Genomic DNA, 15,847 nt, shown 5'->3' on the forward strand with positions numbered 1-15,847 from the left:
AGGTCATGTGACCATCAGGAAGAACGCACCATCTTATTTCTCACAGGACGTGTTCTGTGTTCTCACAATCTCCAGAGTTTGTTCTTCTGAGGTAACCTGGCAAGACCAGTCTTCACAAGAACGCAAGTCCGTTTTTGCGTTCTTAAAATTGAGAAACAGCCATGATATTTGCTTATTTTCTAGACGAATCAGCTGTTTTTAACAAATCGGCTGAACGAATGAGTCAGTGAATCATTAGATAACTTGCCTCTTTCTTCTGGCTGATTTCATACCATATTTATTTATACAGGACAGACGAAGAATAGCCAAGCTACCAGCACAAAATTATTGTTTTGGATGCGATACACAATTCGCTATAAGTTCCTAGCAAGAAAAACAAGAATGGAAAAAATATAAAGCTAAATATGATTGGGGTTTAGTAAAACAAAACATTTTACTAAGATGATTATACACTAGTTATGCACCCTAGAAATTAACTATTAGAGCTGTGGAACCAAATGAGTGTTAGAATGAAGACTCATGTGTCCAGTGTGTTTTCACTGAACCATTACAAATGACTGGAGATGTGGAATGCTGAGGGCAATGTACACATTGCTTCCTTTACTTCACCCACATCCATTTATAAATGTGCCCACACCCGTGTGCCTGTAAGCTAACTGATTTTCTTGCCAATCTGTTCGTGCTCCAGGTATGTGGTAAATACCATTGCTATTAGCAAACAAGCTCATATGCTAACACAGCCCATCTGGCAGATGTCCTCTATGTGCACCCTATCAGTCTTCTCTTAACTTTTCCTAAACAATAATTGTTTTTCCATCCAAGCTGTCAGTTGCAATATCTGTGGTTGTAAAATGACAAAAAAAGTGAAACTCATTGCAGTGCTCTTGGCTTCAGGCAATAGAAAACAGTTGAGCCAGACAGCAGAGAGAGAAAGTGAAAAGAAAACAGGCCCTGATCTTTTAAGGTTCTTTTACTAGTGAGCGGGAATTTGTAGGCCAAGCTGGCAGAATTTGCATGTCATTCTCACAAAACAAATGTAAATGAGGATCGCACAAACAGAGCCTATGTAGGACTACAGAACTGTCTGCACCAAAAAAAAAAAAAAGAAGACCCTCCTCTGAATCTGAGTGACTGCCTTTAGTCTTTGCATCCAGTGGTCTAGTTCAGTGATATGAAAGACTAACTTTCTGAATAATTTTGTACTTAATTCATATTGTATCTATGACACATTAAAAATGCATTAAATGTGTATAATAGGGAATTTATAAAACGATTTATTTTTTAAATCAATATGTCTCGAGAGTTTAAAATAAAACAAAACACAAAAAAAAACACTGTTTGTGTTACTAAGAAAACATTTCTGCAGCGGATTAAAAGTGAATTGAAGGGTAGAAGTTTTGAAGTGCCCATATGGAAAAGAGATGTAGGATTTGGAAAGTTAAATAATTTTAAAGGTCTCGTAAATTTAAAATAAAGTTTTTCAGATGTTAGGATCACTATGTTAGTTTTAAGGATATCCATAAGCTAGTGTGCTTCAAAACAGATTAGAAGATATAAAATATAAAAAGATATAAAAGAGATAAACACCTTAAGCTTGCAGTTTGTCACTTCCATCTTTCACGTCACCTTATACTTCAGTTTCTCATCAATTCTTGACCAATCAGATGCTCTCTAGTATCTGACATGTCCTGTCCCCTTTAAGTCGCTTTTCATTTCATTTGATGCTCTTGAGCTCAAACACTCTCACTGGCAGAGGTGTGATAAAATGCTATTGGCTGTTTTTAAAAAGGGGAGGAGCTACTCTATCCCACCCTCTCTTAATGTGTCAGTTTAGATTACGTCAAACATCAAATAAAAAAATGCACATTTCAAAGCACTTCACGGGACCTTTGAGAGTAGTCCAGGTCTATGTGGTAGAGCTTCTGCCATAGTAATACACAAAATTAAAAGAGAAAAAGCCAAGAAACTAAAACACAGCAATTGGTAGGAGTATAAAATGTCTTGCTTTAAGTTTTTGAAAACTAATTTAGATTTAAAAATACAAACCAGGACTTGTATTACTTAATATCAGATCATTTTACTATTCAATCAAATTTTATTAATATTCAATTAGTGATGTGTATAACTGAGATTATAATCATACATACCTTGTCGCATTTGTCGAAACCACTTGAAGCATTTATGCAGTGAGTTTTGGATACTTGTAATAATACAGCTTTTAACTAAATTGATAAATGCTCAAATTCACAAAGATATCCTCGAAATAACAGTTTATCAATGACCACTGTCATTAATATAAACATTGCAGCTTTTTTATTCGCTCAAACTTGTTTCCAGGAGGGCTGATTAAGACTGCTGCACACTAGACTCCTGAAATCAGTGGATGACTGTGAATATGAAAAAGTGTTTCCAAAAAAGTGTGCCATGAGCATCAGACGTTTAGCCAAAGGTTCGTGGGCAGTGATTGGAATAACATCTGAGGCTGAGACTAGACTAGCCTGTTTATAACACATTGCGTCTAACCAAAATAATGATTTTTAAAAAAATTTTTATGGCCATTTATGATTATGCTTTTATGCCAGCCGTCAGTGTGCACTCTAGCATCGGTGCCTTTTGTTTAGTCAGGAAGTGTTAACAGTTTGGCAATGATTGTGCTGGGTAATCATCCTGTGCACAAGCCTTTATGGTTCAGGTCAATTTATATTTTGGAGTCACAGATTGTATATTTTTTCAATCAGTTCAAAAACAACTATTAAAACATAATTAACAGCGACTGCAGTAAATACTAAAATACTTAAATTTTAATTAATAATTATAAATAAAAATAATTAATTATAATGAAGTTTTTAGTTTTACAAAAAAAAAAAAACATTTAAATATAAATTAACACTACTTAAGGGGGGGGGGGTCAACTTTTTCAGTAGTAGTTTAGTAATACATGCTTCAGTGAATCAAATTTATGATTGTATTTAAATTACATCCAATTTATTAATAAAATGTATATATTTTCAACTTTTTGAGGGATGTGGGGATAAAAATAGTGACTATTTTAGAGATTTCTGTAGTTCAAACTATACAAATTATGTCTAATTTTTCTTTGTGTTTTGTAAATACTTAAGATGACTTTCAGTGCTTTAGAACTGCCAGTTTCAGACTGTTGAATTATATTCTTCCTAGCATTGATTGCCATGATGGTATGAACCGTTATTGGGGGTCAGATATATATATTTATGTTATACATTTTTAATTATTAATATTCAAGATATAGATCAGAGAAAGCTATGTCTTACTATTAAAGGGCTGACCCCCCATACATCTTGTTTTGATGTCCTTCAGGGGAGATCAAACATTAATCAGGGGAGTCAATTCCGCCCAAACCCCCCTGTAATTCGCACCCTGATCTTAAACTGAAGACATTAAATAGATCAATAGATTATTCAGTTAAAACCCCTGACCATTTATGTTTATTTAGAACATGAATGTTTATGAAGATGCACACCAGGATGAGAATTTGCATATTTTAATGTACTTGTCCATCCATGCTCTAAAAGACCCATTAACCCATGAAACCTATGAGCATGGTCACTGGCCTGTACAAATCACTGATAAACGGTGATCAGTTACATCCCTATTTGAGGTGCAGTGTGTAATTGGGGACTATCTCAGGAATTAGTCAATCAGTTTTGAGGAAATTCTGTATAAATAGGTTTATTAGATAGTTGGCCTCACTGTTTGACTTGGTTGTTGAAAGACTAGTTGAGCCTATGCTAAGATTTTCAAATGCACTCTTGTTGTTTTTGTTCCACAGAGACCCAAGCCCTATGAATCAGCGAGTGAACAAACAAGTCAACAATGATGTTAACCTGAGAATACAGAACCTCAATACTGTCATCCGACACATCAAAAATTACTACCAGGTAAGATCTCTTCTTCTACATCCTGTTGCAATGGCAAAGTACTTCCTGATCATAGGCAAGTTTCTTTTTTTTTTGTAAAGAGCGTGTATATGTGGTTGTATGAGATGCCAGACAGCAGCTGGTCTCCGCAGACATAAGGTGGTGATTGTGGTGTATTGAGGATTAAACCTGTCTGCAGATGTGACCGTCATTGCGGGTAGTTGGGTGCCTTTTTTTAATGGGGATAGAAAAGTTTCTGTTATTTCAAGCCTGTCTAAGCTTTTAATCTTAGTTGCTATGTGAATGCAACCAGAATCAACTTCTTGGGGAATTACCTGAACGACTAGACCACATAGCATCATTTAGTCATAAACTGATTGTCAGTTGTAGAAATGATCAGCTCTCCAGACTTCTCTATTAGTTAATATTAAAAACTTGCACTTTTCTTTCATGTTGATTTATTTAACCTTATCCAAAACTAAACCTTAACTTTTTTTTTTTTTTTTTTTAATAAACGTTAATTTAATAAAATGTATAAATCGTCATATATTGCAAATATGATAATATAATTTTTTTCATGCTGAACTTTAGGGCTGCACGATATTGGAAAAATCTAGCATTGCGATATACAGTTGAAGTCAGAATTATTAGCCCCCCTTTTAATTATTATTATTTTTTTATATTTTAACAGAAATTTTCACAGTGTGTCTGATAATATTTTTTCTTCTGGAGAAAGTCTGATTTGTTTTATTTCGGCTAGAATAAAAGCAGTTTTTAATTTTTTAAAAGCCATTTTAAGGTCAAAATTATTAGCCCCTTTAAGCTAACTTTTTTCGATAGTCTACAGAACAAACTATTGTTATACAATATCTTGCCTAATTACCCTATCCTGCCTAGTTAACTTAATTAACCTAGTTAAGCCTTTAAAAGTCACTTTAAGCTGTATAGAAGTGTCTTGAAAAATATCTAGTGAAATATTATGTACTGTCATCATGGCAAAGATAAAATAAATCAGTTATTAGAAATAAGTTATTAAAACTATTATGTTTAGATATGTGTTGAAAAAAATATTCCCTCATTAAACAGAAATTTGGGGAAAAAATAAACTGGGGGGGGGTGCTAATAATTCAGGTGGGCTAATAATTCTGACTTCGACTGTATATTGCAATATGATTACAATTTCACCAGATAACTTGAATATCTCTATGTGGAAAAACTTATTAGAATATTAGATCAATTGGGATGATTCTGAAGTGGGAGTGCATTTCCATAAAATCTAATAAACAATCTATAACATTTTGGGGTCACCCGACACATTTTCTATGTGGTCTGTGCTCTTTGCAGTGCATTTCTGTATTTGCATGTGTTGTGAGTATTTTCATGCATAACAATCTATAAATAAAATCAAGAAAAAGATACAATTGAAATAAAGTGTTTTATCGTTTCCCAAGTCTAACAGTATTCAAGTACAATAACTGAATGATAAAAATAATTCAATGAATTTAATCGTTGTTAAAGTCACACATGGTAAAATGTATTATGCCTTAATGCTTTTAAGGTCATTATATAATCACAGGCATCAAAAACACATGCAAATGATGAATTGCAATACAAACTCAACATTGCATATCCTGTGATGTGACTATATTAAGAAGGATCACATTGACGATATCGATGCTGAAATGGTATGTTGTGCAGCCCTATTGTACATTATATTATTGTTGCAATCCTAAATTCTCTTGTAGCAATAAACCAATTATTTTAATGAAGGGATTTTGTTTTAATAGTATTTAATTTTGAATTTAATGTGACAGTATCACCTATTTCTTAAATAAAAATAATTTTCTGCTTATTTAAATTTTAATAACAGATTTTTTAATGCTGATGCATACTATTGTATTTTGTGAACACACTTTTTAAAGGGCCATGACCCCCCCCAGCCCCCAGCCCCCCCCACTTCTCAGTAGGGTGTTTTCACGCCTCTAGTTTGAAAAAAGTGAGTGAGTCCAGCCAACTCTGTGTAGGTGGGACTGGTAAAAGAAGGAAGTGTGTAGTTTTAATGGAATGTTTGATACCGCACACTGTATGGGAGAAAAAAAACCCCTCCGCATTTCTCTGTAACTTAAATGCATTCGGTAGGTATGCTCTCATAGCGGGCAATTGAAAACAAACTTTCGTTGCAGCACATTTATAAAAGCAACACTGACGACCCATGTCTCCAAACAATTCTTCTTCTTCTTCCACTTGTTTCAATTACGATTGGCAACACAACGTGGTGTCTCTCTGCCGTCTGAACACTGTAACAGGTAAAACAGTCTTCAAAGCTATCATGCATATTAATGAAGTTGCATCTCAGCGCACTGATTGGCGGTCTGGAAAGACTTTAAAGTCTTTCTCATAAATTAATGCTAAAAGCTGAAAGACGTCACATTGTACCCGCCAGTACAGACATCCAGTCTACATGCTGGAATTCACACAAGGATCTCATGGCAGTGACGTAGCTTCAAAATTAATTTCTAAACTGAAAGAACAAATTTGCTTGAAATTACGCAAAAACGACCTATTTTCACTTTTTTGTAAAATCTGTGTGTCCTAATAGTGTTTTTAAGCAATATGGAACACGTATATGACCGTCAACATCTCAAAAAATGTCTTTTGATGTTTCGTGACCCTTTAAAGTCTTTTATATGGGTATAGGATTGGGCTAATATAAGAGCGAGTGTGCTTTTTCAGTGAGTTGAAGGTGGTCTGTAAGAGACTCGTAAAGATAGTAATTTTTGTAAGCAAATGGGGAGACATGAAAGTACAAGGTCTTTCTCAACACTATATTTGAGAAATTGAAGCTCTGACTCATAGGTTTATGGTCTTGCAAAAAAACTGTTCTCACTCACAATTACTGCTGGATTGAGGCTTTTATGTTGTTGGTTTTGGGAGTTGAAATCTTTTGATTGGTTGGGTCAATTCTGGGCAGCGTCCCACCATCTGAGCAAGCGTTTGCCACATATGACCCCCTTCTTGTCTTGGCAGAGCGTCACAGAAACATTCCTCCTCAGACCTCGCTGCTTTCCATCCCAACTAAGAGAAAGAAGACTGCTTGTGTCAGTTTTTGGGAAATTTGTATGGATTTTATTGTTGTTGTTTTTTTACTCTTATGATTATGATTCGAAAGTATTCATCAGTCATTTAATGCTGTTCTGTACTGGTAGTTAATGTTTATCATTAGCTATGTTTCCATCAGCCTTTTTTTATACGCATTTTGTGACGTGCAACGATGTGATGTTGGTCATTCTAAAACGCCTTAACCGGTTCAGTATTATAACGAATGTTGTTCATTCTTTTTATTTTCAGCTTAGTCCTTTTATTAATCAGGGGTTGCCACAGCGGAATGAGCCTCCAACTTATCCAGCATATGTTTTATGCAGCGGATGCCCTTCCAGCTGCAACCCATCACTGGGAAACACCCACACTCTCTCGTTCACACACATACACTACGGACAATTTAGCTTTACCCAATTCACCTATAGCGCATGTCTTTGGACTGTGGGGGAAACTGGAGCATCCGGAGGAAACCTTCGCGAACACACAGAAACAGCAACTGACCCAGCCGAGACTCAAACCAGCAACCTTCTTGCTGTGAGGCGACATCGCTACCCACTTTGCCACCGCGCCACCAGTATTAGTGTTATTGTATTATTAATTACCTCCAGAATCAAGAGGCTCAAGTCATTTATTAAAAAAAAAATGATTAGCGCAGTTTCTCCCACCACAGCAAATTCCAATTTTACTGTTGATATTTGGTGCCAGTTAATCAGGAAGTGACAATTTTGTTTTCTTTGACTCATTGGATGGAGACGCTGCTTTATTCGCATGTCTTTTTGCGATATTCCAGTTTTGTGCATGAATTTAATTCGCATTTTTGGATGGAAACATAGCTATTGTGTCCAAACAAAGTCGGCTCTTCAAGCAGTTTTGCATGAAAAAGCAGTACAATGAAAAGATGTTTTATGTGTTGTTGTAAAGATTTTGACAAATGATATTAACATAAGGTAGGACTGCTTTAACAGAAAGCCTAGCAAATCTTCAAAATGATCTGTTGTGGCTTGGAGGCTCTGTTTTGATCTGTTTTTATCTAGTCACGTCAAATTATTTTGAATATGGTTGGGGCACAGCAAGAATAAGCATATTTTTATTCACTACTCTTCTATAAGCGCCTGTGGTCATTATTGTCCTGCTCTTTTGCCCTGTCATACTTTTACCATGAAACAGTTGCTTTCTTTGTTCAGTTCAAGTGAACACTCTGCAGCAGAGATATTAAAATAACCTCTTACTGATTAGTGTTGTTATGCATTATGCAAGGTTTTGGCAGAGCATCAGAATGTAGTAATCACACAACCCTCCAGTGATGGAAGGCCCTCTTAACCACATATTTGGCTTGGGTGGAGCTGCTCGGAGTCATTTTTTATTGGTCACCCGATGGGCTCAGTAATGAGTAACTGAGAGGGGTGTGTTCATACAGCAGGGCCCTTACCTTAGTGGATGTACTGTTTTAAAGGGGACCTATTATGCCCCTTTTTACAAGATGTAAATCAAGTCTCTGATGTCTCTAGAGTGTGTATGTGAAGATTCAGCTCAAATACCACACAAAGAATTTTTTATAACTCTTTTAAACTGCCCCTTTTGGCTTTGATCCAAATTGTGCTGATTTGGAGACCTTCGCTTTAAATTCAAATGAGATTGTGCTCCCAGTAGAGTTGGGTATCGTTTGGAGTTATTTCGATACCAGTGCTATATTGATACTTTTAAACCGGTACCGGTGCCAAAACGGTGCCTGAACCGATACTTTTGAGCCACAAAATTATGTGGATGACTCTAGAATAATCTTTAAAACTTTAAATCTTTTATTTGACAAAATCTTTAAAAAACTAATTTAAATAGAACAATATAATTAAAGTTTAAAGTAAACATCAATTCATATTTTATATATTTGAATTACATTAATATATTTCCTTTGATCATTTGTTGGTTAGCATGAATTTAAGATTTGCATTAGGAAATTGCATTAGCTTACCACTGTGGAAAGGCTGTCATCAAAATACCGAACTAAATACTGAACTCCTTTTTTCTAGTGTTGGGGCTTGTGACTATGTTTACATGGTTATCAGTAATCTAAGGATTTGCCTTAATCTGAATAAGACAATAATATGATTAAGGTGTTTACATGAGTTGCTTTTTGAATGTTCCTTTCATGATCCCGTCTTACATGTTATACATAGGTCAATTAACGTCATTGCGTCACCGAGCTATCCATGTTACCTCCAGAGTTTCATGTAATTTTCAGTTTAATTTTTAATTTTTCGACTTTAACTAGAGTTTCACTTTCATTCAGGAACATTTCATAAATGCCCCCATGACAAACTAAGGTATTTGATGCAAGCATTAAGTTAGGACTGGTGGAAGAATGCTCTTTTAATGGAATTTGATATCGCACATTGAATGGAACGAAAAAACCTCCACATTTCACGACGCAGGTGTCTGTGGTCCTTTAAGGTAATCAACAATCACTGTTTACATAGTAGTCTAGACTCTTAATCAGAGTATTGTCTTAATCATATTAAAATCGGAGCATTGGTGTCCATGTACGTACTCCTTGAAAGTGCCAGATTATGTCACAAGCTTTCAGAGACAGTGCATTCCTCTACCTTTAAGTTGATTCCATAAGCCCTCATATGTGTCATTAAGTTTGACGTATTTCCTCCTTACATGCAACTTTTGTAAAGCATCTGCTTCACGTTGCTGTGTCAGAATCCTTGCTTGTAAAATACGCGTTAGAACGCTTAGTTTAAGCAAATTTGATGAACGCGATGAACGTGATGATCATGCGTGTTGATCTGAAGAGAGTCACTCTCGCTTTCCGAATGCGCTGTACAACAAGAACAAACGCCTGACATCGCTTGTCCGTATTACTTAAAATTGTTTAGAATTAAATGTTTAGAGATGGTGTGACAACGCGTACCTATGTGTGCCTTTGATGCTTCTTGCGTCCTTGTCGCAGCACCAGTGACACCGAAATTAATATGCTGATTCGATCCGGTACATACCGGTTACAAAGGTACCGGTGCTATAATGGCACCGGGTTTCAGTAGCCAACCCTAGCTCCCAGCCATCTTTTCAAAAGGGGGTGGAGCTACAAATGCCTGTGCATACCTATAGTGGCAGATTCCAAATAGGTCTGTCGATGTCTCTGTGAAAAACTGAAAATCTCAAATGTGTCTCAGAGGATGGCAGTTTATAGAGACTACGATGTTCATTTGTGCCTCGTAAATCTCCACATTAATAATGCCTCTTAGTTGCTGACATTATCTTCAGCAGGTTAAAATCTCTAATGGCTGATGGCTGCTTCGCATTCAGGGCTGTTTATGCTAATGAGAGAGCGAGATTGTTGCTAATGGGCAGGACTTTCCCCCTTTGATGTCTATCAAAGTGTTTCTGCAGACTGTTGTCATCAAGTGTGATTATAAAACATAGAATTTATAAATTTTTACAATTAGAGGCTAAATATATTCATACACTGTTGCCACACAACTGTGTTTAACCCCCTTATAAAAGTGCATAATAGGTCCCCTTTAAGCAAGATTTTTTTTTTTAAAGTTGTTGTTCTCAGTCAGACACCTTGGGTCAAGCTGGTAAAACTCAGCTTATTCATTAAAATTCTCTGGACTCAGGGGTAAATATACGCTCTAGGTCATTTGTGAAACTGGCAAACCGTCAAAGTTTCCTCATATTTAATGTCCAAGACACACATAAAAGCTCTGTTTCTGCCAAAGAGAAACTGTCCTTTGTGACCCCGGAAATGAATTTCAGAAAGGCAACATTTGAGCATCAGATGTGGGTCAGTGCACTGGTGAACAGAACCAGATGTGTTGTTTTATCCCGTGTTAATCGCTCCCCCAGAGACCCACATATGGGGGTCTAGATGAGGGGGAAGGGTCACTGAAATGTGAGAGCTGAATACTTCAAGACCCCCTGAATTGGTGTCCTAAAGACATTGGGTTATTGGCCAAAGAAAATGCTTTACACACTACAGGGTGGGCCATTTATATGGATATACCTTAATAAAATGGGAATGGTTGGTGATATTAACGTCCTGTTTGTGGCACATTAGTACAGTATATGTGTGGGGGCTTGTAAATAACTCATGAAAGAATAAAGTTACGTTTAAAACCAAGCACACCATTGTTTTTCTTGTGAATTTCCCAATAAGTTCATTAAGGTGGATCCATATAAATGGCCCACCCTATTCTTGCTAGATAGGAAATAAGTTAAATCTGGTGACACATTGCTGTGATTTGCCGTAGTTTAATGTATGTTGTAATTCTTTTATTTAGTAACCACAAATATTATGTTATTTGGCTATTTTTTTATTATATTTATTCATATTATTTCATATGTATGATTTAACCCTGTGTAAATATGGTTCTGTAGTGCAATGCTTCCCACAGGTTTGAAATATACTTGTGGTGGTAGCCTGATTGAAACTCACCTTTTACCCACAGCACATAAATGGTCAACTACATGCGACAAACCAAAAAATAATGTGATTTCTAACTATATTTTTATTTATTATGACACTGTTATACAGCTTTTCTTTTCAATGAGTTAAATTTATTAAAGAAAGGCCGTTGAAATCCACTATTTCTCTTACTTTTATACTGTTTAGGAGCCGTGTGCACCCACTGACTGGTAAAGTCTCTCTCTCTCTCTCTCTCTCTCTCTCTCTCTCTCTCTCTCTCTCTCTCTCTCTCTCTCTCTCTCTCTCTCTCTCTCTCTTTCTCTTTCTCTTTCTTTCTCTTTATTGTTGCTTTATTGGCATGACTTTATTGGTATGCCTAAAAGGATAATAATTACTTGAATAAAAAGTATAGATTATTTAAATAAGGCAGATTAGTTGATTAGTCAATTATAATGGTATACAAATATTTTACATGTGTATGGATGTTTCCCAGTGATGGGTTGTAGTTGGAAGGCCAGATTAATAAAAAAGACTAAGCAGAAAAGAAAATGAATAAATGAATGTGCAAGCACAGTCAGCTACGAAAGGTAATGCAAAAATGCATACAAATAACGTCAACTTTTGAAAGCAAAAGTAAAACCTGAATCCCAGACATTAGGAGATTCAGATAATACAGTCTGATGCATTTTGGCTCAAAAGACGCATCTCTGTGGGTCTGCAGAGCATGTGATGTGTGAGTGTTGATGACAGTTCTCACGCACACAAAACCAGCAGTAGGAAATGTGCAGAGCAAGAGAAAATTTTCAAATGGTTAATCAATCGCAAATGGTTGGCTTTCTTGGACGAATACAAAAAAAGTGTAAAAGGATGATAGTAATAGTATAGTAATAGTATTATTCATGTGTCACCACCAAATATACTTGGGTGGCCGTTAATATACCTGCGCTGGAAGCAGTGATAGTGAATAGTACTACTATAATTCTATAGCAATACTACTGTATTTGCACATTTAGTATGCAGTTTTTTATGATTAAATTTGCATTCAAAAGCATCATGGCATTACTTGAGTATCTGCCATGCAAATGTTTTGATATCCACTTGTTAAGCCGTGGCATATGGAATGCTGTTTCTGGGTCCAAGCCGCTACTCACTTCTATTGAGAAAATATTTGTTTTATTTTAGTCATATAACACATTAAAGTTAGATTTTTTTTTACTTTATAACACTATTTTACATACATAACAGTCTTTGGACTTGCTGCATCACAGAGGTAAAAAAAAAATGGACAATTTATGCAAAATTAATAACTTTCTGGCCATCTGATATTAGGCATGGTTATACATACCATACAATATAATACAATATTTATTTATAAAGCTCATTTAAAAAAAATTTAAAAAGTGGATTGATGGCCAATGCGCACACTACAAAAAACATTTATTGGTCAGATAAGAACAGAACCACTCTAAAACTGTGCCACGATGGCCTACAGCGTGTCAACAGGACCTTGTGGTCAATCAGTTCAAAAGCAGAACTTGCATCTAATAAGACTAATGCTGTAGATTTTCCAGAATCAGCATCTGTAAAAATATTGTATATCAGTACTGTGTAATGCTTTAAAATACATGTTGCGATCATGATTTTTTTAAAGTATTACATCGCTTTGTAAATGTTTATTATTACTATTTGTTGAGCCTCTCGTAAACTTTGATCGAGTGCTTGGACCTGGAAGCTGCTTCACGTGACGTCAGACTTGACGGATAAGTTGGCGGAGGTGTCATACTGTATGTGGCTGATAATCTAAATAAATAACATTTTCATACAAAGTAAAATATGTCATTTCTGTTGAACCAAATTGAGTTGGAAAATAATAGATTCTTCCATTTGGTTTTCACAGTTAGTTTTCTGTACATTTCTTGTCAATGATTTTGTGCTTGCTTGGAGCTGTTCTGCTTGTGCTTAAATTATCTTAAATGTCACCTGATAAAGTCATTTTAAAGAGCCATCAGTGAAACGGATATCAACACCACCAACAGGACTGAATATCAATAACTAATCAATATTATTCACAATATACCATTCACATATTGATCGAATCAATAAGTTGTTTTTGTAGTTTCATTATTTGGATTGATTATTAGGAAGAACCAGGGTGGTCTCATCAAGATCAGCACAACAGAGAACTGTTTGCTAAATGCTTTCTCGTTCTGCCATAAACTACATTGTGTCTGAGTGTCCACAAGGCTCTCAGGCACTGTGTACAGAAATGGCCCAGAAGGCCAGAGAGATAAGCAGACAGATGTGGACTGGTCTTTTATGCTCATGTGAGCAAGTCGAAAAATGTCATTCATTTCTAAAAAAAGACCTATAAACTTGATTGTGGACATGAAGGGTAACATAGCACATATTGTTTGAGCGTGTTCATATAGCAGCAGCACCACAGGAAGTGAGTGTGATAAAGGAAGATGTTTATGATTTTAGTGATTGATTAGTGTTTGCTAAGGCAAGTCTTGCTATGACTGTTGCTCGAATGATTTCAAAACCCCCTCAGAATTAAACTTTGATGCATGTGTGTTGTACCCAAATTGTTCTACCGACATCATAATTGCTTTAATCATGGGGCTTAATAAGGAGGGGTGCCTTTTTTTCGTCAAAAAAGTGGAAAATTATATCAACAGCTTTTCAATCAACATGAATGTCGGACAGAATTTTTCAGATTAAAAATTTAGTTGTAGTCATAGGATGGAGAAAGCAATCATGGTTTCATCACTGTTCTAAGTTCATAGATATTCACATTTGCTAACTTTGCTTCCAGATCAACATGACCAGGAAAGTGGTCTGGATCTGTCACAACCACCATTTTGGTTGAAAAGGGATATCAGAACACTTAAGTCATGGCTTGGCAAGCTCCTGGTAAATACCATCAACACCAGGTCACTGTAGTAGCAGGTTTTGCACAAGTTGGTGTCACTTGCATTTACTTGAGAAACAGCTTTTTTTTTTTAACCAGCTTTGTCCAATTTGTGGGAATAAAGAAAGATGATCCTAATTGGTTCTCTTTGGACATATGATCTCTTCTTTTTCTGGCACATGGAGTACTGGTAGCCTGGGTAGATCAAAAACAACATCCTCTTAACTTTATATCCCACTGATCATTGATAGGCACTGGAAGGACTCTAAGGACTCTGTAAATATTTGCACGAGGCAAATGTCTGTCTCGCGTTAGGTTACGCAAGAGATTTCAGTTAACACATCTCCAATACCTAATGCCAAATTGATACATTCTCCCAGCTTAACCTAGATTTAGGTTTAAGCTTAAACCCTCACATTGGGTGATTTAATCTAAACATACCAGATTTGCCCCAGTTTCATTAAGGTATCAAGAATGTATAAAAATCTGTTGTGACTGTTGGAGTGGGGTCTCACCACAAACCATTACACCAGTGGTTGGCAACCCGTCAATGCCGATCGATTGGTAGATCCAAATCTCTCTTCTGTTAGATCCCAAAAATTACAAAAGATTAAGTACAAGAAATGCATAGTGATGTATCCATCTTTAATTTTCTTGATCCAACTGCCTCAAATAAAGGGTCGTTCAAATATGTGTCTTTTGTGCGCTCAAGTGCATTATAATTCATACACCAGCAAATACGGAGTGGCAGTGTTATGCTGTCCCAGTGTCATCTCTTGTTCCAAAATTTCTGATCCCCCCTTAAGGTTGATTTATACTTCTGTGTTAAGCGCACACGTATGGTTCGGCGCAGCCTTCGTGTGGTCGCAGACCCCTCACCGTGGCTGACGCCGACACAGACGCGCACCTCTCAAAAATGTAACTACATGTTGCAACGGCGCTTTGATTGGTCGGCTTGGTGGTGCTGACAAGCGTGGGTAGTGCTGAGAGTCACGACCCTGATGGAGTGATTGTTTACAAGTGTGGAGTCCTGTGAAGGAGCTCCAGATGTAAACTTTTGTTTTATGTTTACCTTATGATTAAAGTTGTTGCACATTCACCAGTTCCCGCCTCTGAATGGGCAAATTTTAGCCACTTTTAGCGTTCAGAAAAAACAAAACACCTGCGAAGAAACTCGACACAAAGGAACATAACCTACTGCCAGGTAGTGTTTCGGGAGTGTTATTGCAGAGCAACACAAATAGCACGCAGAAGTATAAATGCACAATACGCGCAAGGCAGGTGCCAAATCAGCCTTTACTCATTTAGATGAGCTCTAAAATGACCCACAAGAAAGTCTCACACACAGATCAGGGCTACAGACAGTGGAAACAATGGACCTTTGGGGGAGGGGAGGGGTTGCATGTTGGTTCCTCCCTGTCTATTGTCTGGAGAGCCAGTCGTTGTGAGCATGAGCTCCTGTAAGCTGACTCCACCAAGAACTGGAACATGAGAAATGTAGCCTCGCTGGGCCCTGATCTGCCCAGAGCC

The 15,847-nt window shown here is 36.6% G+C and overlaps 1 protein-coding gene across 1 annotated transcript in view; it reads left to right on the forward strand.

Moving 5' to 3' along the window:
* The window catches only part of ccdc88c (coiled-coil domain containing 88C), a 106,546-nt gene that overhangs the window by 5,319 nt on the left and 85,380 nt on the right, over positions 1-15,847 (forward strand). The window contains exon 3 of the mRNA XM_056476491.1: positions 3,809-3,917. Coding sequence (XP_056332466.1) covers positions 3,809-3,917 — 109 coding nt within the window. The remainder of the gene's footprint in view (positions 1-3,808; positions 3,918-15,847) is intronic.

The sequence above is a fragment of the Danio aesculapii genome, chromosome 17 (genome assembly GCF_903798145.1).
Source record: "Danio aesculapii chromosome 17, fDanAes4.1, whole genome shotgun sequence".
In the NCBI taxonomy this organism is placed as follows: Eukaryota; Metazoa; Chordata; class Actinopteri; order Cypriniformes; family Danionidae; genus Danio; species Danio aesculapii.